Source organism: Eurosta solidaginis, chromosome 2, assembly GCF_040869045.1.
Source record: "Eurosta solidaginis isolate ZX-2024a chromosome 2, ASM4086904v1, whole genome shotgun sequence".
Taxonomy (NCBI): Eukaryota; Metazoa; Arthropoda; class Insecta; order Diptera; family Tephritidae; genus Eurosta; species Eurosta solidaginis.
The window spans coordinates 26,338,220-26,365,296 of NC_090320.1; the positions used below are offsets into that span (position 1 = coordinate 26,338,220).

The 27,077-nt window shown below is 37.7% G+C and overlaps 1 protein-coding gene and 1 long non-coding RNA gene across 2 annotated transcripts in view; one reads left to right on the plus strand and one right to left on the minus strand.

The window, feature by feature from the left end:
• sens-2 (senseless-2) overlaps positions 1 to 13,890 on the plus strand; it is an 89,318-nt gene extending 75,428 nt beyond the window's left edge. Inside the window, exon 5 of the mRNA XM_067764721.1 lies at positions 10,178 to 13,890. Within this exon, the coding sequence (XP_067620822.1) occupies positions 10,178 to 10,614 (437 nt within the window). The 3' untranslated portion in view covers positions 10,615 to 13,890. The remainder of the gene's footprint in view (positions 1 to 10,177) is intronic.
• Positions 1 to 27,077, minus strand: part of LOC137239424 (uncharacterized) — a 276,642-nt gene that overhangs the window by 117,600 nt on the left and 131,965 nt on the right. The window lies entirely within an intron of this gene.

Sequence of the window (27,077 nt, forward strand, 5' to 3'; positions counted from 1 at the left end):
CAAGTTTAATTTTCGTAACACTTTAAGTTGAAACTATCCCAAAACAACTAAAACTTTTATGTTGTCGGAAACGTCAACATTAAAAAAGGATGTTTTTATTATCTTATTAAATTCGTTCGCGTGAGTGAAAATTCGTAAAAACTTGAACAAAATGTTACTAACTTTGGAAAAATCCTGTTCGTTCAAACAAAACTTTTGCAACAAGAGGGCGCAATTTTGCATTTCGCTTTGAGGAGAAGTTGCAAAATTGTACCCGATAGATAGGTGTCCCGGTATCTCATAATTTTTTGCACAGTAAATTCAAAAAAGGGTTTTTCGTTTTGTATTGATAACTGAAAAACTAGTTTTTTTTGTTGTTTTCCCATTTTGTGTGTTTTTTGGATTTGGTGGTTTTCCTATTTTGGTATTTTTTTTTAAACAAGTAGCACCATCGTCATAAGTACAAAGTGGAGAGCGCAGTTAGCGTAAAATTCTCTTTGCTCATGTATTGACTGTTGATCGCTGTTGAAATGACCAGTGAGATCAGTTGTGTTAACAGAAAGTCAGTTAGATTGACCAGGAATCTGTCAATTTTACAGAATTTTGTTAACTTAAGCGCGACAATTTCTCTTTTGTTGAAATGACTGAACTAATTTGTTCGTTTGACAAAGAACTCGGCCGAATTAACCGTAATTCGATCAATTTCACCGAATCTCCGTTAAGTCAAGAACAACAGAACCGATTTGTTGATTTTACTAGCACCATTTCTTTCAGTGTACTAAATTTCTATTAAATCGTTTTGGAAGATCCGACTTCTAGAATTTTTAAAACTGTTTTCAAAATCGTAGACAGCTACCTAGAAAATTCTTTGATTTAAAGCCCTTTATGAATTATTCAAATTTGGCGTTTGTTTTGAGTTTTTTCTGCTTGGCAGTCAATCTAAGCTACTGCGCGGTACCCCCGAGAAGTTCCTCATGTGGCCTTATGTACTATTTGCCCCTGTAATTTAGTTATTTTGTTGGCAAAGTGGAAGTATCCAACGTTTAAATATATTTTCATTTGTTTAAAACTGTCAATCACAACTTTGGTTCCTATTAATATGAGCATAACTGTATTTACTACAAGCTTATGCACTCATACATTTTATACAGTACATAGTCTCCTCTCTGATGGTTTCGCCAAGAACAATTATATGCGACAATTTTTTTTAATACATAAGCACTTATACATACGTATGTATATAAACGGAATCAAAGCATGTATATATAAAAACCAGGAACGATGTGCAACCTTCCTATATATTTGGTACACACACACATTCACATACATTTTTATTTCTCCACTCGACGTCCATTTAATTTTTCTTTACAATTTCATGCCACTATTCGCTATATCAGAATAAAGTAAACCTTGGTTTTTATTGGCTATATGCACAATTATTCGAGGAGCGATGTGAGAAACAGTGGGTGGGTAAAAATCACATTAAATTGATTTAGTCTGTTTTCATTCCCGAAAGACATATTACAGCTTTCAGCAATTTTATTGAGCAAAAAAATGAAAAATCAAAAAGAAGAAAAATAAAAATAGATGAGGAGAAAAATGCAGGAAATGTAATGATTGTAGTTCTGTTTTTCCTTGTGTGCCATTTTTTTGCGAATGTGAGAATGTTTTTGTTTGGAATATGTGTACCAAAAAAGTAAAAAAAAAAATTCGAGGCAAACATGAAAAGCTCGTAAGGATTAATGTTAAATCTTTTGCTTTTTAGAATCGTTACAAATTGATGACCTCATTTTTCTGTAAAAGTCACTTAAAGCTGAATGGACACTGCAACTTAGGAAGAGGTAGAATGTTTGGCTGTCTGTTGAGACTATTTTCTTCTAGGTCGGACCGTTCTGCCAACTCGCCATGGCTTTCGCTGTTGTCAACTAATTACTGTATGTCAGAAGACGTCACTTTGCCGACTTCTTTCCCTACAGAAAAATATTTTCGTTCTCTCTTTCAATATTTATGAGAGTGAATCGGATAATGATAGTCAACGGCCTGGCTTTAAGATCAATTCGGCTTTGGGGCACTTCAAATGGTCATAAAGTCCATTGACTTTATTTACAAAAATATTGCGGACGAAGTGAAACGTAACTGCAGTTCACGATGGGGTGACATAATGTCAACGTCAAAAGGTCAATTGACGTTGTGACCGTTTCAAATGTCCATACAATCAATTAGACGTATGACCACCGTCAATTGATTTTAAGACCATTCTTTTGACTTAATGGGAATTTAGGACATTTCAGCTTGGCCTGAGGTTTTTTAGGATCAGCACAAAAGCAAAAAATACTGCAGGACTAGTTTTACGTTTAGTTGAATATGTAGGGAAAGTAGCGCCATAGTCCAAATTATAACTATCTTATAAAGACCTTTGATAATATTACGAAATTGCCTGATAATGATTACGTGGCGGTTTTCGAAATGGTACCATCGCAATATGCCAGTAAATGTTTCTTTCTTTCTTTTCAGTTTCTCTTAGAAAAACATAATAATTGAATATTCAATTATTATAAGCCGGTGTTAATCTCATGAATTCGTAATAATAAGTATAAATTGAACACACCATTAAAACAAACATAAATATGTAAAACTGAGCCCGAGTTTACAAAGCTTTTCATTCGCAACGAAAAAGAAACTTTACAAAAAACAAATCTACATAACACACAAATTAATATAGAGACAGGGTGTCTCAATTGTGTTGTTAGTGTAGAAATGAGATAAACTGAATTAAGCAAGGAAACAAATACAAGCAGGATATCCTATTGGTTAAGGAAACTGCAGTATTACCGTGTGTTTCGCGGTTCGAATCTAGGTGAAACCTTTGATAACATTACGAAATTGCCTGATGATGATTACGTGGCGGTTTTTGAAATGGTACCATCGCAATATGCCAGTAAATGTTTCTTTCCTTCTTTTCAGTTTCTCTTAGAAAAACATAATAATTGAATATTCAATTATTATAAGCCGGTGTTAAGCTCATGAATTCTTAAATAACTTAAAAAAGTTATTTTTATTTTAAAGAAATTCAAGCTGGACCAGTACTAAGTCCAGTTTTTCACTCAAATGAGACCGGAATATTGAGAAAGAAGCGCCGCAGACCAAAATTCGGAATAAACTTTTAGTTCAATAAGTTTTTCTTATCTCAGGGAAAAATCTCATTAACCAGTTTTTTATCCGAATTTTGACTAGAATATTATCTACTAATATATCGGAAAAGGTAACCCTATTGAAAAACTCTCTCTTGGTCAATAATTTTGGTTGGCACCTTTACGTGTTGAAATGCTAACAACTGTTGCATAAAAGTTACGTTTCATTACGTTCGCTATATTTTTATCCAGTCGCATGAGACTTGAGAAAAAAAGTTGACTTTATGACCATTTCGGTAGAGCTATTCTTATAATGCTAATATCATTGACATTGTAACCATCGTTGACGTTGTCACCATTTTATATGGTCATAACTGCAATTGGCTTTGTGGCCATTTCCAGTGATCCTAATGTCAATTGATGTTGTGGCCGTTGACCTTATAACACCTTTCCGTAATTCACTAGTTTTAGCATTCTAAAACATCGAGTCGAAAAATAAAATAATTGACTTTATGGCTACTTGAGAAAATACGAGTTCACATTATGACCATTTCGAAAAAGCAGAATGGTCATAATGTAAATATCTTCAAAATTTTACCAATTTGAAATTTACGTTCAGACCATTTAATATGGACATATATTTAATTGGCCTTGTAGCAATTTGAAGTGGCCATAAGAGCAATTGCTGCTATGATCATTGACCTTAAGTCATCTAATTAAAATAGAGTCAGAATCTCTTACATATATGAAGATTTGCTGTTACATTAAAAAAAAAAAACAAGAGGAAACTTTCCAAAAAGTTCTTAAAACCAAAGAGCCCAACCCATAGCTGAATGCTTTAGGATAAATTATCAATTTTTTCTTTGTGGAGTAACTCTAGCTCTATTGGTGGTAAGATTTGTTTAGATATTTTGACATTTATTAGCAAATTATCTTTTGGGAGAGACTGAAGAGTCCCTGTCACTTCAGACCCATTATCCTAACCTTCAAACAAATTGTGTAATCTTAAGCACAGTTCTCAGCTATCCATCCGCTCATCCGCTCCCGAACAAAAGAAACCCGAAATCGTGCAGTTGACTTGCTCATATTCAAAAATATAAACAAGCCAAGTGGTATGAAAGAACAAATAAAAGATTTAAGTTTCAAACGCAAAACAAAAATTTATGAATAGCAATAAAATCAGCGTTAATCATGGCGCCGATTTTATACGAATTGATTAAATTGATTGCGTTTATACCAAACAGAATACATAAAAAAGATCACACTTTTATATGTACATACCAATTTCCACCCAAAGTTTATATAAAAACTTTTGTAAATGCATATAAGAACTTACATATTCACATTAGACTGGCCCAAGAATTTATGAAAAAAAAAAATTACCAAAAAAAAATAAAGTGATGAAAAAATATCTTTTCTTGGGGGTTTAATAGCCATAAGAATATATAACTAATAGCAAAATAATTAAAGTGCTTGAGCTTGGGATGCAAGGTCATTACACCTTCTATCTCCGCAGCCTACCAGGTGAGATGGCTTGGCAGAATTCAGTTGGGCGAATGATGAGGACATAACAAAACATGTATACTCCTTGGGTATTTTTGTAGGCTTGAGGAGTGCTTGCCAATCGGTGTAATGGAAGGAAGTTGTCAACAGTTAACACCCAGAGTAAAATAAACTGCCCTCATTTCTATGTTACAATGGTGCTGAGTCATTCACTCACTTCTGGTGACAGGAGTTACGTATCTATGCTCAAGCCTCGTCTTATTGCAGGGCCTGCGTTGCGAGCAGTTGGAAGGCAAAAGCAAACTACTATGAATTCAATTGATTTTTTGTGATATTTTTTGATATTTGTTTTAATAGGCATAGGCTATCTGCTTTGCCAGGAAGCCTAAGATTATATTAGCTTCTTCAACCTACACTTAAGGAAGTCACAATTCAGATGCATTTCCGTACCTAAATATCATAGAGTAATCCTTATTAGCAACTACTGTGGAAATCTCATGCAGAATAATTTTTGGTAAAATATGACATCTGTCTTCTGAAGAAGTTATCAATCGAATGGGACGCTTTGGATGCAATGCTGCATCAACCGTCGTCTTTGGTCTATGTTTACCACAAGGTTTCTTCAAGGATTAAAAGTAATGGAGTTAGGCGAAATAGATATTGCTGCGGGATGAGCTCATTTTGTTTTGTTGATTTTCCGATAGAGTAGATAATTGATGTATATATGAACGATTTTCCGTCATCCTTTGTCATATTTGGTTACGAGACAAGCCGGTTTCGGCATTGTGCCATCATTAGTGTAAATTTTCGTTCCGGTCTTTTGTTGTCGTTTTTCTTGTATTTATTGTTCGTAGGTATATGAGCAGGTATTGTCAAAATTGATATTTGTGCATGTGTATGTGCTGTGTGTTCGTTCAGAACCGAGGTTGGTTTTTTACTGATCGATTTGTGTGGCTGACTGAGGCAGGTAGAAGTCAGTAATTCTAGTCGCTTGACATTATTTCTGTGTTTGTTGCGTTTATTGCTTTGTGTCTATTTATTTTTGTGTTTGTCTGTTGTACCTGTGTGGTTACTTCGTGTCTGGTAAACAAATTTTAAAGGTTTAAATATTTTGTCAGAAATTGTGTTTGTCTGTTCGTTAATTATTCTACCGTCGATTGTTTTCTGTTTATAGATTGCGAAGTTTTCGAGTACGTTCACACGTCTGCCTTTTGCTTGTATGTGAAGGACATTGACTGTTTTATTGATGTTTGCTGGGGAACATTCCTTTTCCACCATGTGGTTCACGAAGTTAGACTTTGGTATGATGTTTGGATTCGTGTTTTTTTTTGTTATAATACCTAGTGTGTTCTCTGAACATCGTTCTTATCTGCCGTCCTGTTTGTCCTATGTAACTGTGTTGGCATCCGCAGTTAAGCTTGTATACGCCGTGGTTGCTAAACGGATCCTCTGAGTTAGTGTTAGTTCTTAGTTTTCACTCTAAATTGTTCGATGTTTTGAACGCTGTGTTACTTTTGTGTTTTTTTTAAAAAAGTTTGCCATCTGTATGCTTTCTTTGTCACAAGGTTATATACCACAACTACATTTACAGAAGAAATAATTAAATGTTGAGTTCTCTGAAGCACAATATTGGATTGATTCCAATACTGAGCTCAGCAGCACACATTCTAAATTCGTGACTAAAGACTCAAAAACTGAATTTGGTTCAGGCGAAGTGGTGTTTGTGGCGGACAATGGTAGCGCACTGCACTTTGCACTTGGGAAGTATGATTTCATCTTCTAGGCTGAGATATTTGAAATCCTTAAGGCCGTGGACAATGTCGTGGAGAATAGGTGTAGAGGAGGTAGTATATTCGTCAACTGTGATAACGAAGCTGCATCAAAGGCGTTGGATAGCCTCATCTCACTTACGATATTCTGCATGGCGTGTCAGACGCATGTGTTTGGGAATGAGACAGTTGACCACTTTGCCATGGTGAGCAGCACTGATCGGCCATAATTGAGTATACCGATTATTGCACTTCTTCCTTGAATCATCTTAGCCATGACAACAAATTTCGCTAATTAACTTTTGATGACATCAATCTAAGAAGGTACAAGTGGCTACAGCAATCACTGAATCGATGTGGTTTGAACCCACCGTGGAGTAGGCGTAGTCTCTTTTGTTAATGGTTTTTGGAGATCCAAAAATTTAGTTTAAGTTTTTGAAACACTCTAATATACATACTACCACAGATACATATGTAGATAGTATATAGCTGCAAGGGAAATCTCTAAACAAATTCGAATAGCATCTCATTCTACAGAGGCTCTTGGCAGCTTTAAATTTGATGCGCTTAAATTTGGTCGACATTCAAGCTTTATCTTCAGTAATGCATACATACATACAAATACACATACATACATACGTAGGAGTAATATAAAACCGCAATAACCGCAGATGATCCGCATGTTGAAATTTAAACATCTACAATGCAAACAATGAACCAAGTGAAGTGCGGATGACAAGAAGAAAGTAAATATAAAAACCAAATTCAACACCCCAATGCGGCATTTTGCCGGGTTTGTGTTGGATTGGGGGTTGTAAATTGGAGCAATGGGTGTTACTTTCACACAAAATCTCTGGCATGTCAGTGGGGTTAATGGCGTAAGGCAGTGAATTGTCTGTAACATTGGTATGATGTTTTGAAAGTTTTAAGGCAACGGTCGGGGTGTTGAATGAGGCAAAGATGGCAGACATTTTCAACGTATTTGTGTTGGTAAGCATTAAAAAGAAAAATCCCTAGCAATGATACTGAAAAACTGAGATATCTGCCAAAAGATTTTTGCGTGCATACATACAAGGATTTGCGTAACATACATACGTATGTTTGTATGTATTTTTACATAGAGGGTATGTGAAAACCCTTACTTGCAGATATGTATGTATTTATGTATCGTAGTTTCTGAATCGCCATAAAAATAAAACATAAAACTAAATGCAATCAAAACTCGAAAGCAAAATGGCATAAAGGAAAAACCAAAGAAAAATATTAAAAAAAAAAAATGAAAGCTTTAGCGCAGATTTCATGAATTTATCGATTTTTTACATTCAAAGCATTTTGTGTTGCCTGAGATTTCTTTCTACAGCGGCGAATGGATAGCTTTTAGTTTGCACGCTTGAAATTTTTTTTGAAAATATGAAAAAGTTTATGGAAAAGCAATTTTCTTTAGTTAAAAACTTTAGTACTTGAGCGCCTCAGCTTAGCTCGGTCTAACTTAATTTTGCCTCAGATATAGAACTAGACAAATATATAAATAAGACCAGGTGGCAACCATACTCAATAACATACCCATATAGGCGTATTTCATTTACGGCTCAATTAGAACTGGATTTTGGCTGCATTTTCAACAACCGGAGTAGGTGACAACGTTTATATATGTAGGAGGTAACTAAGTTTTCAGTAAGAGTCTGCAGAGATGACTCCTTGCTGGACAAGGAACACCAATTCATCGCTCAGAGCTATGTTTTGGTAGGCTTGATATATTCCCCCTTGAGTTCTAAAAGTTTTCGGTTATGAAATTGTATTGACGGACCTATAGCCCTATAAATTGAAAGAAAGATCTTCTATCCTTTCTCAGGCGATGCCGGCGAGCGATCTTAAGATTTTGTTGTGGCTTTAACCTGTGTCGCTATCGTTTTCATAACGGTATAAAAAGACAGTGATCTTCTAGAAGTTATATCAATTGATGTTGCAGTTATTTATTGGGGGCATGTGCTTGATATTCACCATAGGCTTTAGTTGTCGCTTGAATTTCGACGTCCGTGACTTTACTTCGGCAGGACGCTGCTGTGTGCCGAGAATTGCCACCTGTGAGGGCGTCAAACCCTTCTTTTCTTCGGGCGAGGAAAGGAGGAGGGACTAACCTGGGGAAGTGTACTCCTTAAATGGTTCACGTATGGGTTAAAGTTAGAAGGAAGGTTGCTGGTAGGGTTTTCTGTAACGAGCTCAATGTAATCCACAAGTTCAGCCGCTCTAATACAGTAGACGTCACTATGAAATGACCTTCGAGTCAGATAAGAAAGGGTTGGGTAGCGAAATCATTCTGTTCAGAAGTGGACGGTAGACGCTCTGTCGATAAAGACACTTCCCGGAGTATTTGGGGAGTGTTATCGATGTTGATGGTCTTTTGCCGGATATAGATTCGGTACGTTTCAATAACAGGCACCATTAAGGTTCCAGCCCGTCCATATCATTTATATTTGCCGATCATTTTCTGGATGAAGAATGGCGTGGTGAAACCATCAAGTCACTTTTTGCTTGGGTGTCCAGTATAGGTGAACTGGGATTTCCTCAGGAAGTATTCAACGATAGTTCATAATTATAGCTGATGTCACCGCTATTTACTATGGTAAAAGACCTTCATGCAGTCCACGTATGCTGCTAATATCGGGGAAGTTATTACTCCAATCCTATCTAACCTAGACAAATCATGGGTGCACTCCGACTGATTGCTATAAAGCAGCTGGTCAGTTTTCTAATACAGTTTTAGCTTTCGATGTCCGCAAGTATGCATTGGGTAGAAAAGGGTGCCGAAAAGTTTCGGAATATCGAGGCTTTGTTAAGAGAAGTGGTTGTATTGTTCTTTTTAAAATGAAATATGGAAGCAAAGAATCCTCAAGTGTCTTTGTGGGCGGAAAAGTATAAGATATCTGGGGATATTGATCTCAAAAAAAATCGCTGGTTCAATCTAGCTGCACATAGGAACCGTCGAAACCGAACATATAAATGTGGTTTTCATTTGAAGGGGTTATTGGTTACTTACTTAATTGGCGCTTAACCGTTTAAACGCTTATTGACATTGCTCAAAATCTTTATCGCATCAGCGAAGTTGTTTGAGAACCTTGGAAAGGACGCTATCTTTAACTTTAAGGGAGCAATAAGGGGTTTCGGTTCAAGCACCTCCGGCTCGAAACTCTACGTACCTTCTGGCCTGTGAATTTTACTACATGCGCTCCTTATTCGGAGCATATTCCAAGCCCATTGGTCCACTGTGTTAACGGCGACAACAACAGGGAGAGCACTGGTTCATGCTTGAAGTAGGAAAAGATAATGTTGCCTTCCAGCTGCATTTCTGCAAATCATTTTTTTTCTTAAACCTACCAACGGCTGCATTAGCTTGTTGATTTTGTTCAGGCGCGGCATGTGAGTCCTTCATGTTAGATTGCTCTCTTTATGCAACTTTACTTATAGCCAATAAATTTCTTTATACTTTGTCCGATTTACCTAGACCAAAGTTCTAGTGCCGTAACGCTCTTTAATCGATTTTAGGCCCAGGGAAACGTAGAACTTTCAGCTTTCGTCGCAGTCCATTAAATGTACAAAACCCGTTAAACTATCTGCAATCCATACAGTAAAGAAATTTTGACTGAGTCTTATAAGATATTTCTATGTCCCCGCCGGGACTGAATGGGCTGTGAGCGGGCCAAAAATCATAAAACCTGTCTATTATAAAATTCACTAGTATACATTTAAAAGACTTTAACTCAAAAAATTAATTTTGTCCCCTCTCTTTCATTGCAGGCGAAAAGCCACACAAGTGTACCGTATGCGGTAAAGCCTTTAGCCAAAGTTCCAATCTCATCACACACTCACGCAAACACACCGGCTACAAACCGTTCGCGTGTAAACTCTGTCACAAATCATTTCAACGTAAAGTCGATCTACGAAGACACAAAGAAACTCAACATACCGATCTGCGACCGCTAATCGAACGAAATTTAGGTGGTAAAGTGGAATTTATGGCTGCAGCAGCAGCGGCAGCAGCATCGCAAATGGGTCAGCAACATGATGTTATGCCACCCGGCATGGGCGGCCATCATAATGGTGGTAGCGGCAACGAAATGGTGGGTAGTAATATGGGTGCTGCAGCGGCAGCGGCGGCGGCGGCAGCAGCTGCAACATCGATTAATTCGCAATTAGCATCGATGAATTGTCAAAAAGTATCACTGCTCGTATAACAGGCACAATAGCAACGACAACAACAAGCACAGCTGCAACAAGAGCACGAAAGATTTTTAAGAGAGCAGCAGCAGCAACGTATGTAGGAATGTATCACCGTCGATTAGGCGGCCAGTAAGCGGTACGATATGGGTCGCCAAGCTGGATGTGAGAATATTCTACAAGAGAGCGTAATAATACTAGAAAGATCAGTGGCAAACAAGCACCAAGCGATAATGAGCGCAGCTCTTCTGTGAGCATAAGCATAGTGATACGGTCATGCTCGCTCTGTGGTGCGTCTGGTACTGAACTTGTTTTTAGACTAGTAGTATGTAGTGTGACACACACACATTCACAATATGACTTGTTTGCATGTGTGAGAACGCCGGCTACTGGATTAAACGTTGGGTTGAGTGAACCAGAAGTAAATAATATTTGCGAGTAAAGTTCAAATTAAAAGCGAAACACTAACAACGATTATGTGCAATAAATAATAAAAAGGATATATTTTAAAAATAAAAAAAAAAAAATAAAAAAAATTGGAATAAAACTGAAAATGAATTCCACGTCTACAAAAAAAGTAATTAGAGCATTTCAGTAAATTTCCAGTGTTGCCAAAGCAGAAACCAAATTTTAGCATTTTTCTTTGCATTTTTTTTTATGTAAAAATATTTTTAATTTAGGTTAAAATTATAGTATGCTACTTTGTACTACTTGCAAAAAAAGAAAGTTGAAAAAATAGCCAAGTACATAACATTAAAACCACAGGGTGAAGCCAAATAGACTTCTTCTCTCGGGAATGGAATTTTCAGCTGGAAAACCCTTATTAATGTTGCTTATATATCATGTTTAAGTAAAACGACCTTTGAAAATCGGATAGGTTGGCCTGCCTGGCTCGTTGTGATACCACTAGACCAGCCTGAGCCCTTTCTCACTTAAATAAGTAAAACTTGAACCAATTTGTTCGCCAAATGTAGAGCAGAATGTTTTCTATGTCACCAGATTCAAGCTTGACTAAACAGTCGATGAAGTACCTGTTCAGACAATTCATACATGTCATGGCCAGCACAGCGACTTTGCAAAGGAAGTGCTTAACATTTTCTATTCCCTTTTCATTCCAACCTCTGCGACAGACATTATTAGTTCTGATTTCCGTGCGTTCGCAGTGTGCTTCCATTATGCAATGGCCCTTTACCATCACAATCAATAAACCTATGAACTAAAGACGAAGATAAATTAGGAACCAAGTGTGTTTTCCATAATACGGATATCTCCCATGTGAGCTCCACGGTCCAACTGTCCTTTATTTGCACGCATTTTGAAAAGAAGAAATGTTACACAACTGATTTAATCCGTTCTACTCGGTAGCATCCCTAACAACTTCATTGGTAGCCCAGTTATAAGATACATCACAGTAACCGTGCGCTAATATCACTGCTGTGGGGCACGGGGAGGTCAATTTGTATAGGGACTGTCTGCAATTTATTGCTACCTTCATAAAAGTGTTTCTGCCTGTAGAGCTTTGTTGACTGTACCACTGTTAGAGTAAATTGCCAGTTTTTTCTGTTGTTGTTGTTGAACGATAAACACACTCCCTGGTGAGTGTTATCGATGTTGATGGCCCTTTGCCAGATATACATAGATTCCTTACGTTCCGGTAACATGTACCACCATATCAGGAACTATTTAATATGACCACATTAAACCTTCTACCGTGAGGAACTTGGAGTCGCCAGAACCTCGCCTGAAGAAACAATATTCGGGCTGGATGAGGATGGAAATTAGGTTGGAAAGGCTATAAATTGCGCTGACAACCACTTGAAAGTGTTGCGCTACATAACCCCCTGAATCCCGAGTAAATGGCCCCTTCATCTGATATACGTTACAATAGTTAGGCAGATCTATCCTTAAGGAGAGTAAAAGATTTTCTGTGCGAATACCACAACCTACATAGCGTCCCATTCGTGTATTTCTGCTGCTCGTATATAGACTAAATTATCTAGACGAAGAGTCGGTGTATTATAACCTACTTGACTTAAATTACAAGACGGGATACCTGATTGCTGGCATAGTCAAATCTTATGGCGCTCTAACTGCACTACAACTTGCGTGGAGCTTAAGACACACAGATGTAACGGGAGGAGGTTACGAATTATTTTCAGAGCCTTTGCGGTTGTTGAGGGAAGTGCACAAGATATAAGCAAGCTGAACTCTGGCCATCCTGCAGTGTGCCGTTTCCTTCGAGTGCCGGCATTAAAATTGTTTTGCCGTGTATGCATCATATTTGGCTTAGGAACCAGCTTTAGAAGCGTATAGGGCAGCTACAGATTATCTGGTTCTGCCTCGGTATATTTGTGATGATATTTGTATCACTCGGTTAATAGAATTATTTCTAATTGGAAGGAATGATCCGCTTTCACGTTGCCCGTTTCCACGAGGTTCAGTGCTTCATACGGCAGTTTATATGAACTTACCAGTCCATAAGGGCCTCATAAAGACTGAATATGTCCAAGCTAGAGTTCAAAGATGTTTTTCGGCTGTTGTGAGTGCTATGTTATTTACATAAGCAGTGCCTTGGCAACCTACGCTGTTTAGTTTCGACTATTGTGTTCCATAGGCGATGAAATACTAGCGGAGACCCGAACAGCTACATGGGCATCTTGTTCTAGAGGAGTTTTCTAGATTTGATTAGATGGTTCTTCTCGAAAGAAGTTGCGCCCAACCACATATCGTTGGGATGCTGGATGAGGTTGTTTGCTTTTGAAAATAAGTCGTTTGTGAATTTTTTCGAACATTTTCGTATGAAACAAGGTTTTACGGAGTATTTGCGAATGTAGTCTAGGTTCTAAGATAGAATTGCTAAATAAAAAATTTTTCGACCCACCCTAATGTACATATAAATTAGGTTATCGACCACACACCCCTCATTTGCTCGCCTTAATAATTTTTAATTCAAACTCACTAGTTCACTAGTAATTACATAATATATTTTTGTATATACATATGTATGTATGCATTTGCTTATAAATTATCTTGTAACATGTTTAGATGTGTATGTAAATAGTAAACAATATAATGTAAACGTAATTTCTCGATAAATGGGAATTAATTAGACTTAAACAAATTCAAATGTATGTATGTATGTATGTATATAAATTATAGTTGTCGCTTCTTAATAAATAGTTAGACTTTAATTTCATTAATGTCGATATAAGACACACACACATATGTAAATGTACATGTACACAAATATGTAGCTATGTGTTAAACATAAATTACTTTTTGATATTATTCTCATTCCAAAGATTTAGTCTAATTAATCTAATTCTAAATCAGAATTAAATTTTTATTGTACAGTTATACAAAAATAATAAAAATTTAACTCTTTAATTTAATGTTAAATATTTGGTAAATAGCTTAAAATCGATTAAAAAATTATTTTGTTTTAAAATAAAATACAAATAAAATGAATTTATTAAAGAAAAAATTTAAAAGTTTAAACAGAGTTTCTACTTAATTCTTTGGATAAAATGGGTTGTGTACAGTGGCGGAGTGAGGGGGGGGGGGGGAAAGGGGTCATGTTGCCTGGGCGCTACTGAGCGGGGGTTGCCAAATGGTCCGCAAAGCAGAATTTCCTGGATAATTTGTGTTTTTAAAAATTAAAAATTTTAAAATATTTTGCCTCGGGCGAAAGAAAACCTCACTACGCCACTGGTTCCATAGAAAGCTAAAAATAACCCTGAGAGAAACTTGTGCTTCAGTGTCTCGACGTCACCTCTTTGTTGACTTGTTTTAACGTAATTTTGGCACTCACACTCTCGATGGCATTTTGACGATATACTCATAAAAGCGTTTACACTTTCAACAGCATTCTGTTAAATGGGGTCACTTAACATTAAGTAATAGGCTGCAGTCGTGGCAAAATACAGCAATCAGAACTGCCGCGGGATGTCTCCTAATGATCCCTGCACACCACCTACATACTGAGGCTATAGAGTTCAATTCTAAAGAGCACAACGAAATGCTGAATAGGCAGTTTTTGCTAAACGGTCACAAACGGGGACACCCTAGCAAACAACTGCTTGATCTAGCTGCGCCTCCACGAGGGTTAAGGGAACTTCTTCATAAGCACTATAACGAGATCCGACACCTGGCAACACAGCCATTCGATCCAGACAAGCATAAAAAGGCTAAAAGGTAAAATCCACACAGAATCGGTAAACGCCTTTGTCAGGAAGCGCCCGATAAACCCTGTTATCAATATACTCTGGCGAATATTAGCATCACTATGATGCTAGTAAATAATCACAACAACAAACAAGGGTAACCTAGGGTAACCCTGGAATGTGTTTGTATAACATGTGTATCAAATGAAAGGTGTTAATGATTATTTAAAACGTAGTGGGCCTTAGTTCTATAGGTCGACGCCTTTTCGAGATATCGCAATAAGAGTGGACCAGGGGTGACTTTAGAATGTGTTTGTACGATATGGGTATCAAAGTAAAAGTATTAATGAGGGTTTTAAAAGGAAGTGGTGGTAGTTGTATAGGTGGTCGCTTTTTCGAGATATCGACCAAAACGTGGACCAGGGTGACCCAGAACATCTTCTGTCGGGTACCGCTAATTTATTTATATATATCATACCACGAACAGTATTCCTGCCAAGATTCCAAGGGCTTTTGATTTCGCCCTGCAGAACTTTTTCATTTTCTTCTACTTAATATGGTAGGTGTCACACCCATTTTACAAAGTTTTGGCTAAAGTTATATTTTGCGTCAATAAACCAATCCAATTACCATGTTTCATCTCTTTTTTCATATTTGGTACAGAATTATGGCATTTTTTTTTCATTTTTGATAATTTTTGATATCGGAAAAGTGGGCGTGGTCATAGTCGGATTTCGGTCATATTTTATACCAAGATAAAGTGAGTTCAGATAAGTACGTGAACTAAGTTTAGTAAAAATATATCGTTTTTTGCTCAAGTTATCGTGTTAACGGCCGAGCGGAAGGACAGACGGTCGACTGTGTATAAAAACTGGGCGTGGCTTCAACCGATTTTGCCCATTTTCACAGAAAACAGTTATCGTCATAGAATCTATGTACCTACCAAATTTCACAAGGATTTGTAAATTTTTGTTCGACTTATGGCATTAAAAGTATTCTAGACGAATTAAATGAAAAAGGGCGGAGTTACGCCCATTTTGAAATTTTCTTTTATCTTTGTATTTTGTTGCACCATATCATTACTGGAGTCGAATGTTGACATAATTTAGTTTTATACTGTAAAGATATTAAATTTTTTGAAAAATTTGACTTAAATTTTTTTTTTTTAAAAGTGGCCGTGTTCGTCATCCGATTTCGCTAATTTTTATTTAGCACACATATAGTAATAGGAGTAACGTGCCTACCAAATTTCATCATGATATCTTCAACAACTGCCAAATTACAGCTTGCAGAACTTTTAAATTACCTTCTTTTAAAGGTGGGCGGTGCCACGTCCATTGCCCAAAATTTTTCTAATTTTCTATTTTGCGTCATAAGGTCAACGCACCTACCAAGTTTCATCGCGTTATCCGCCTTTGGTAATGAATTATCGCACTTTTCGGTTTTTCGAAATTTTCGATATCGAAGAAGTGGGCATCGTTGTAGTCCAATTTCGTTCATTTTAAATAGCAATCTGAGATGAGCGCCCAGGAACCTACATACCAAATTTCATCAAGATACCTCAAAATTTACTCAAGTTATCGTGTTTACAGACGGACCGACGGACGGACATGGCCAAATGAATTTCTTTTTTCACCCAGATTTTGATATATAGAAGTCTATATCTATCTCGATTAGTTTATGCCGTTACGAACAAAGTTAATATACCGTTATGCGAACAAAGTTAATATACTCTGTGAGCTCTGCTCAGCTGAGTATAAAAAGCAAGCAGCCACACTTATATACAAGGCAACGAGGACTATTCCACACGCATAATCAGCAACTCGAAGCGAAGAGATTATTTTACATACACATATGTAGTATCATCAGCTAAGAGCAGAAGTTGTTACTCTCACATACACACGCATATAGTTAAATAACCAAGTATGAGATACAACTGTTCCAGAAGGCATGTTCGTGGAAAGTCCTTATGAGAAATATGCGCACAAGGCAACAGAGAGTATAAAAGCAGAGCAAGCTGAGTAATAACGAGTCAGTTTGCTTTAAAAACGCCATTAGTGAAGTATAATTGTTATTGTGAAGTACTACTCCGAAAGTAGTCGAAATAAAGTCCCTTTTGCAATACTGAATATTGGAGTTGTGTATTCGACAGTTCACCGATTCGAACATTAGCAAAAGGTGCATCGTAATCAGAAATTCCCAAAATTTGTTACAATACAATATTCTACTCTTGCAGAAGCAGAAAGTATACTACCATGGTAGACACGAGTCACCCTGGTCCAACTTCGTTATGGATACTGTAACAGGTTAGACACTTACTTGTTCAGAATCAACTCCGACATACGTAATGTATGTCTTGCGTGTGAAGTGTCCCCACATGACACCAACCATCTTTTTAATTGTAATGTCAAACCTACGCCTCTAACACCAATCTCCTTATGGTCCGTGTCAGTTCCCTTGGACTCCCGTAAGAGGACTTTGATAACGATTTGTGAGTTGTCGTGCCCATTGAATGAGGCGAATCACTGTTAACACAACAACAACAACAACATGACATTGACATTGGATATGAAGTGTTCATACGAGCTGACTTCTATATTTTGTGTTGTAAGAGCAGTCTCAAGGGTCTTTAGACGATAACATTTTATCTACATGGTACTAACTAAATCCAGTGGTAGTTTCCAATTGCTGGATTTTTTCTGGAAGCCAATTTATGAGCGGAATGCAATGTTCTTTTTGGGGCAAATTTATTGCCACATATAGCAGATCTTTAAATCCAATTCGGTGCGGCCACCGTGGTGTGATGGTAGCGTGCTCCGCCTATCACACCGTATGCCCTGGGTTCAACTCCCGGGCAAAGCAACATCAAAATTTTAGAAATAAGATTTTTCAATTAGAAGAAAATTTTTCTAAGCGGGGTCGCCCCTCGGCAGTGTCTGGCAAGCGCTCCGATTGTATTTCTGCCATGAAAAGCTCTCAGTGAAAACTTATCTGCCTTGCAGATGCCGTTCGGAGTCGGCATAAAACATGTAGGTCCCGTCCGGCCAATTTGTAGGGAAAAATCAAGAGGAGCACGACGCAAATTGGAAGAGAAGCTCGGCCTTAGATCTCTTCGGAAGTTATCGCGCCTTACATTTATTTTTTTTTTAAATCCAATTCGGTGGGAGTTGTCAGAGCAACATTGACAGAAATATATGAGTAATCGATACCTCGATACTGTGCCTACGTACTTGAGGTACATATGCTCGGTATATGAGCAAAGTCTTCGGGTATGTATTCGCAATTGCTCGTATCAGAACAACACTAATCAGTGTAAGTTAAAAAGCCACCAGCGGGTTCAACCATCGTAAGCTGACTTAAACAATCTATGTAGAAAGCGTACAAAAAGCAGCGATATCTCAGAGAACGAAGGACCTGATAGTCATAGAGAAGTTATAATTGTTACGAGCCGGAGCCGCAATCAATACAAAAGTCTCTTATCAAATATTAACAGAAATCAGCTATTCTATCAATCAATTAAAACTTGCAGCTGCGCTGCCATCTGGCGTATGGTAGCAACTGCCGGTAATGCAGTGCAAATATTTACAATAGTGCCATAGTACAAATAGATTTCTTTGTGTGCTCACAATCGTTTATTTTTAGCAAGTTAGTTTAATAAAATATAGCTAAACAAAAGCACCACGACCATAATTGCCCAAAGCTCGCTAATAGCCCGAATCTCCATTTTTACAACCAAAAATTTATTTATACAAAGGGATCCGTACATAAAAACAACAATTAGAAATAATATATATGATTACTAGCGGACCCGGCAGACGTTGTTCTGCCCTAAATTTGGCCATCTGCATACATTTTAATAAGCTTTTTCCATCTAACTCTGCCATACCCCTCTTTTTCCTAATCTTTTTATTCACTCCTCCCTCCGTCTATTTCGCTTCATCTCCATCTTCGTCTCATTCTATCTCTTTCTCAGTCTCTTTCTCTCTTTTCTCTTCTCTCAAGTTTTTCTCCTTCTTCTTCATCTCTTATTGCCAGTCCCAGAATGTGGTATGTATTTTGTTCCAGTCCCATTCCGAGTCTCAGTCCCAGTCCCACTCCGAGTCTCAGTCTCAGTAACAGTCCCAGTCCGTCTCTGGTATACTTCCCGGAAAAAAGCATCCTAAATATTAATATAGGCAAATTTATATACGACATTTCAGGCAAATCGAATAGGACGTATGTAAATATGTATGTGGGTATTATTAATTCTTGTCTTTATTTCGGCTTCGCATGCATATTTATCAGTTTTGCCAGGTTGATGCGACTAAATCGAATATCACAATGAACTTTAGAGCTCTGAGCAACAGCTTCGATTTGATACCCATATTGTATAAACACATTCTAGGGGTACCCTTTTCCACGTTTTGGGCTATATCTCGAGATCCTAGCCTCCCAGTTGTATGAAAATTATCCTGTACTATAGCACTCATCAACAGCTTTCATTTGATATCCATATTGTATAAACACATTCTAGGGGTACCCTTTTCCACGTTTTGGGCTATATCTCGAGATCCTAGCCTCCCAGTTGTATGAAAATTATCCTGTACTATAGCACTCATCAACAGCTTTCATTTGATATCCATATTGTATAAACACATTCTAGGGGTACCCGGGTCCACGTTTTGGGCTATATCTCGAAACCCTAGCCTTCCAGTTGTATGAAAATTATCCTGTAATATAGCACTCATCAACAGCTTTCATTTGATATCCATATTGTATAAAAACATTCTAGGGGTACCCTTTTCCACGTTTTGGGCTATATCTCGATACCCTAGCCTCCCAGTTGTATGAAAATTATCCTGTACTATAGCACTCATCAACAGCTTTCATTTGATATCCATATTGTATAAACACATTCTAGGGGTACCCTTTTCCACGTTTTGGGCTATATCTCGATACCCTGGCCTCCCAGTTGTATGAAAATTATCCTGTACTATAGCACTCATCAACAGCTTTCATTTGATATCCATATTGTATAAACACATTCTAGGGGTACCCTTTTCCACGTTTTGGGCTATATCTCGATACCCTGGCCTCCCAGTTGTATGAAAATTATCCTGTAATATAGCACTCATCAACAGCTTTCATTTGATATCCATATTGTATAAACACATTCTAGGGGTACCCTTTTCCACGTTTTGGGCTATATCTCGATACCCTAGCCTCCCAGTTGTATGAAAATTATCCTGTACTATAGCACTCATCAACAGCTTTCATTTGATATCCATATTGTATAAACACATTCTAGGGGTACCCTTTTCCACGTTTTGGGCTATATCTCGATACCCTGGCCTCCCAGTTGTATGAAAATTATCCTGTACTATAGCACTCATCAACAGCTTTCATTTGATATCCATATTGTATAAACACATTCTAGGGGTACCCTTTTCCACGTTTTGGGCTATATCTCGATACCCTGGCCTCCCAGTTGTATGAAAATTATCCTGTAATATAGCACTCATCAACAGCTTTCATTTGATATCCATATTGTATAAAAACATTCTAGGGGTACCCTTTTCCACATTTTGAGCTATATCTCGAGACCCTAGGGAGCCCCCAAGATCCTCCCCCTGCGGCCGGGCCTGGGGAAGATCTATTGTACATGTCCTTTCAGCCTAATTTTGTATGTGAAGGATTTTGATGTATTTAAGTACATTTTCAGGCTTTTTACTCCATATCACATAGGGATTAAGAGTAACACCACCTAGATGTGAGAGTCTCTGGCTTGCCAGAGCGATGCATTCTCAGAGAATGTGAACCGGCGTCGGAAAAATTTAACTACTTAGGTAATATCGTAGCCCACAGTATCCCATATAGTACCCAGTGAGAGTTCTTAGGTAAGTATAAACAGTTTGGCCTGCCTTTGTCCTGGGCAGTCAATCCAGTGACGTCTGAACTGTTTTGTTTCCCAGTTACTCATGTTTTCCGTGGTGTGTGGTTTTGTGAGCCACAAAAGGGCTCTGGACCATTGAATTCTGCTATAGCACTCTGCTTTGCTAGGTAATCTGCATGTTTATTACCTTCACGCCCCCGATGTCCGGGAACCCATCCTAACAAAACCTTGTTTTTGGCTCCCACTAGCTTAGAAGTAACTGTGTAGAATTGCAAGGTACGCAAGACCGCCTGGCTGTCCGACATAATGCAGATGCTCTTCGAGGACATAGAGAAGTTGCTCCATCATGTGTTCATGCTAATTGTCTTTGAAACTCCGGTAGCGTCTACGGAAGGGAATATTAAGGATTTATGGGTACAATACAGAGAAAACGGCGGCTTTATTACATAGCTGACCTACGAAAACTTAGGAATTGAATACCGGTTTTAAGATTCTGGGGCAATTGCGGGATTCAAATAGTGCCCCGCTAATCTTGCAATTCCCTATTTAGGGAAGAGCGTACTTTGCACTTCTTAGATGTAAATGCTACAGTAGGTTGGAAATTTATTGTGTGTCTGAGCTCTCTTTAGGGTAGTAAAAGTGAAGCTCACTTAACAGATATAAGGAACATGAAGTTTACTGACATATTCTGTTTTGGGAGAACTCGGCACTTCATAACATGCGAACTACGAGCGGCCTTCGGTTCCTACATATGTATATGGATCAGTCATACACTAACAGCCAACTATGGCTCATGCGATTTCATTTGTCTCATAATGTAAAAAAGGGCCTAAATGCTATTTGAAAGCACTAAAAAAATGTTTAGGTTGAAATTCGCGATCCCAAATTGGTATGCCATGTGAGCCGGTTGAAAAAATTGTTCTTAATCACGCATCCTTGCCTCTGTTACGGAGCTGAGTACAGAAATTTGTACGTCAAGAACAATCAGCTATCATTTTAAAATTTCATAAAGAAAATTATTGGTATTAATTTTTAATTTGACTTTATGACTGAAAATAGCAGCAAACATCGTGATTAATGGGCTTAGTTGATTAAAGTTATTTTCGCTCATTTGTTGTTAATAAAAATTCACAAATGCATCTACAAATTTACAAAATTATAATTTACGATCCAATCAAAAGACTATTCCGGCAATCAACGCGCATTTTAAAACTTTTCCTGCACGCAATGGCTATGATCAAGCATTTTTCTTAAAGTCATACACGCTAACTTTTCACACATGTACACATGTGTTCTGCTAAGTCATTGTACGTATAAATTATCAATTCAAGAAAATTTCACACATTTACAGCAGTTTTCCAGTTTGGGGTGCCCCGTCAACGCCATCAATTGCGCAGCTGAGCCAACTTCGGCTACCTTCAATAATTAGGCTTAATTCACACAAAAGATCCGCATTTACAAATATGCGCAAGCGTAACGTATTGCAACAACAAAAATATAGGAATACAACTAATTGATCTTAACTAAAGGATATAAAAATCATACAAACGCTTATAGTCAATAAGTTAGAGAGATGCCGCAATAAAAGTTATTTATTTGTTGTTGTATGTAGTAATCAATCGAGATGCGATCAAATGGCAAAAACCTTCCACCGGATATTGCTGATTTGTGGAAGTTTATAAATACAACTCATAAAAGGTACAATTTTACTACAGCTAACTCTAAATCAGCGGCGACTGTGAGAGCATATACTCTATGCCTCTCAGTCTCATAATGATCATAAAAAGCACAAATACTTGTAGGCTGTGTACAAAGGTCGAATACTTTGCTTTACTTTGACGGCGGCAAAACTTTTGTTAATTAACTTTTACAGGATGTGATCGATCATCGAGGAAATGCAACAAATAATGTTCTTCCAATGTGCAACATAAACTTAGTTACTTATGAACTTATATTGATAATCATTATGTACATAAGCCATAATCTTTTGTAGTCATAATAAATAACATATTGTAACGAATTTTAAGTATTCCTGATTAATCTGCATCTTCTGTTAACGTTCGAGTTTATGAACTGTCGCATAAATAACTCAAATATTCAGTATAGCAAAATGTTCTTTATTTACACTACTTTGGTAGCAGTTCTTAACAATTACAATACTCGCGTACTTCACTAATAGCGTGCTAAAATGAAACGGATTGATAATCGCTTGGACTGCGCTGCTTTTATATTCTCAGTTCGCCTCGTTCACCTATTAATCTCAGGATCTAGACTTTTCACGAACAGCCGTTTCAAATATTTGCTTACTTATTGACTTTGGCTACATATATGTATATCTGCCATGTGCGCACTTTATTGCCGCGTGAAATATTATCTTCGGTATTAGGTGCTCGCTACATGTTTGTATGTGAATTAATCTCTTCGCTCTTTTGATGTTAACATTACATCCCTGCAAAAAATCGTGCGATTAATCTCTAAAGAGATTGATCTCCGATTGATCTCTTTTGTCAACATCTGGACATAATTGATCCCCTTTAGTACCTTTCGGGTACAGTTGGGATTATTCAGTTTGAAATCTATGTAGCCCATTTTCAGAAATATTAAAAAAACAGTTACTAAGTGAGTAAAATAAAAAAGATTACAGGTGATTGAATCGAATTATTTAAGAAAAATGCGGAGCCCTATACAGAACCTAAATTACTAGGACTTAACTACTACGCCGGAGTTAGGGATACATTTTCGGAGAATACTTTTTATTCCTTTTTGAAAAGAGGGCGAACAACTTACGTCAAATAGATTTGGTGGCTTGGCAAACACTTCGATTGTGTTTCTGCCATGAAATATGCGAATGGCCCTATTTCAGTTCTTATTGAACCGAAAAGGGACTAGTCTTCATATGTTCCCATATGGGTAGAAAGGGGATTCGTCCTATCGATCCCTTTCGGTTATAAATGGGTACAATTAGTCTCGTCATAGGACATGCTAAAACAAAAGGGAACACTACAACTCATACAAAGAGATCAAAACTGACATTGGTCGCATACTCTTTTGCGACTAATTCCGGATTCATCCTAGAATACTCACATTTTTTGCAGGGATATGTGTGGTTGCTTGCTTTGCTGTTGTTGTGCATTTATTTACTAGCAGCATAGTGATTGGCGGCCACCGTGGTGTGATGGTAGCGTGCTCCGCCTACCACACCGTGTGCCCTGGGTTCGAACCCCGGGCAAAGCAACATCAAAATTTTAGAAATAAGGTTTTTAAATTAGAAGAAAATTTTTCTAAGCGGGGTCGCCCCTCGGCAGTGTTTGGCAAACGCTCCGATTGTATTTGTGCCATGAAAAGCTCTCAGTGAAAACTCATCTGCCTGCAGATGCCGTTCGGAGTCGGCATAAAACATGTAGGTCCCGTCCGGCCAATTTGTAGGGAAAATCAAGAGGAGCACGACACAAATTGGAAGAGAAACTCGGCATTAGATCTCTTCGGAGGTTGTGGCGCTTTACATTTTTTTTTTATAGTGATGTATCGAAATTCTAATATCCGTCACAATATCAACTATTTAACAGGAGAGTGGAGCCTAGAAACGACAGTTCCAGGATTCCGGCCTTTTGTAAGTCCCACGGTTTCCGGTATTGTTGAAAACAGCATTTTAATATCCATTTAAATAATATAAAGCTAATTCCACAAATATCTCCATAGAGGCAGCGAAGGTGATCAAGATGCATCAGACTAATGTACATCAATGAAAAGAAACATACAAAGCAAATTCAATAAGTTAGAAGTCTACAACTGGAATATAATTATACCTGCAAGATCACCAAGCAAACCTGGCCGTATTACGATAGTAGGAGAACAGAGAACCTACCAAATAGGCCAAGGAAAGAAATCACTGCCACAAGCACAGGATACTGGGCGCTTGGCCTGCATGCCGAAAAGATGTGGTACCCTTTGAACAACATTTGCAGGAGCTGCGGCGAAGAGTGCAGCAAAAAAATAGTCGTGCCCTACATGTGTGATCTCTTAGCTGCAGCACCACTAGGTTTCTCATTGTAGGCAGTGATATACTGCCGGAACTTAAGGAATTACATAAATGCTCTGCAAAAATATATCAGCACGTTTATTGTCCACATCAAATTATATACTAAAACAACAATAATCGTTTCCATGTGAAAATGTTCATAAAAATAGCGCCCTCTGTGCTACTTAAGCTCGGCTCTTTAGTGTTCGGGCGGCCCAGCAAACAATCAAACTAGGGTTTTTATTGCACAGAACCTTAATATGAAGTCAGATTTTCCAAATTTGTTCAGGTTTTCGAGATATTCGGGTGTTAAATTTGCTGCAAATGCCTTTTCCTGCTATATCACAGATCGAGAAACATCCTAATAAATTTTGTATCCAGAAACAGGGTTATAATATCTCGTGGTGAACCCGAATCTGTGTCAAAATAGTCCCGGCACTTCAAGTTTTTAAGATACTCAAACTTAATAATGAAAAAAAACAGCTTTTGTTAGGTACATTGAAGATCATACCACTTCTAGAATTGTTTTGTTTTTAAGATCAATATTTCCTCTGAAAGTACCACCTCTACTCTTCAAAGTTGGGATTTTGGAAAATTTTTTTTCTACTGAGAAATCAGTCTATTCAATTTTCTGAGTTTGGCAAATTCATAAATTTGTTGCAATTTTTGTCAAAAACCATAAGAAATCTATCTAGGTTGAATTTCGAGACAATCCCGGTATTGAATTGTCAGATCCCGTAAATCCCGGGAGACAAAAATTCAGAAAATTGTCATCCCTGCTTCAACCACTGCATTATTCAGTAATAAAAGCTACCCGCTTATTTCTTTGGCTTATTTATTAAAAATTATCTTAAGCGATTTAAGTTAGTCCTTGCCCACAAAAGAATTTCTAGCAATACTGAATTACCTAACGGAGGTGTTTTTCGCAACTCGGTTACAAAAGATTGCAAATGTGGTCCATATATGCAGATGATCAAGTATTTGACTTTTCTTAATCAATTTTGTTATGATTGAAGAATAATAAATTAGTAGAGTTACAAATATCGTGGGTGTACTTATATGTCAAAATTCATTTGAACTTATTATATGCACTAATTTAGCGATTGTGATTGATTCACAGTACTTATGAGCCAGCTAATTGAACAATGTAATGTATGTATTTATGTTTTGGGTATGCGATCCCAAGTTCTTATATCCCACCACTTAAATTGCTCCGTTGGCCGAGTGGCTCTCCCGGCCCTAAAAAAGTATCCGGTTCAAAAAAGTACCCGGTTATAAAAAAGTACACGGTTCTAAAAAAGTATCTTGGTCTCAAAAAATACCCGATTCTAAAAGGCTACCTGGTTCTGAAATAGAACCCTGGATTTAAAAAAGTACCCGGGTCTGAAATAGTAACAGGTTCGAAACGGTACCCGGTTATTAAAATGTTACCGTTCCAAAAAGTGCATGGTTCTGAAAAGTTACCCGCCACCTAAAAAGTATCCGGTTAGAAAAAGTAAGCGATTCTGAAAAAGTATTCGGTACAAAAAGCAAACGACTTAAAAAATGTACCCGATTCTGAAAAAATACCCGGTTCTGAAAAGCTACCCCGATTTGAAAAAGTTCCCGTTTGAAAATTGTAACCGGTTCTTCAAAAAGTGCTGGTTCTTTTGTGCATAAGTCGCTCATGTACTTCTTTACTTACAGTTCAAAAATTAATGTGTTTAATACATGCATTCAGGCGAATCTTCTCCACGCCAAAGCATCATCAGATGTCCTATGACCAAATCAATACTGATGGTTACTTAATTTATGCCACCAGCTTCTTTCCGATGTTGTTAAGCAATAAAATACTACTTTTACAGTTTATGACGCTTGTTTTGGCAGCAGTGAGCTGAACAAGAAGCAGTCAAGGCCTCCGCATACTTTCCGGCTGAGGAGGAAATGTCCTCAACAACTGAATTAAGAGCCCTCTGTGTAGGAATCAGGAAAATCCACGGATATGGCTATTCATAGCTTCGCGGAAAAAAATGAAAATGTTTTGAAGTCTCAAAACATAGCCCTTTGCGCTTTTATTGACATATCTGGGGCTCTCGATAACTCGACATATCAAGCTATCGAACAAGCTATTATTGACAAAGATATAAGACCAGTGATCGTTCGCTGGGTGCAATCCATGCTAAAGGGAAGAAAAATCAGTCTTGAGGTGGGAGGTACAACTGAGTCAATTGTGGTCACTAGGGGATGCCGTCAAGGGGGTTTACTCTCTCCTCTTTTGTGGACCCTAGTTAGAGATGACCCCCTACAGTTACTGAAATTCAATGGATTTTACACACAAGGCTATGCAGATGACTTAATAATGCGCGGAAAACAGTGGGGATGCCGAAGAAACAGTATCTTGTCGTATACAATAAGCCCTGCGAATCATAGAAAGGTGGTGTGATACCA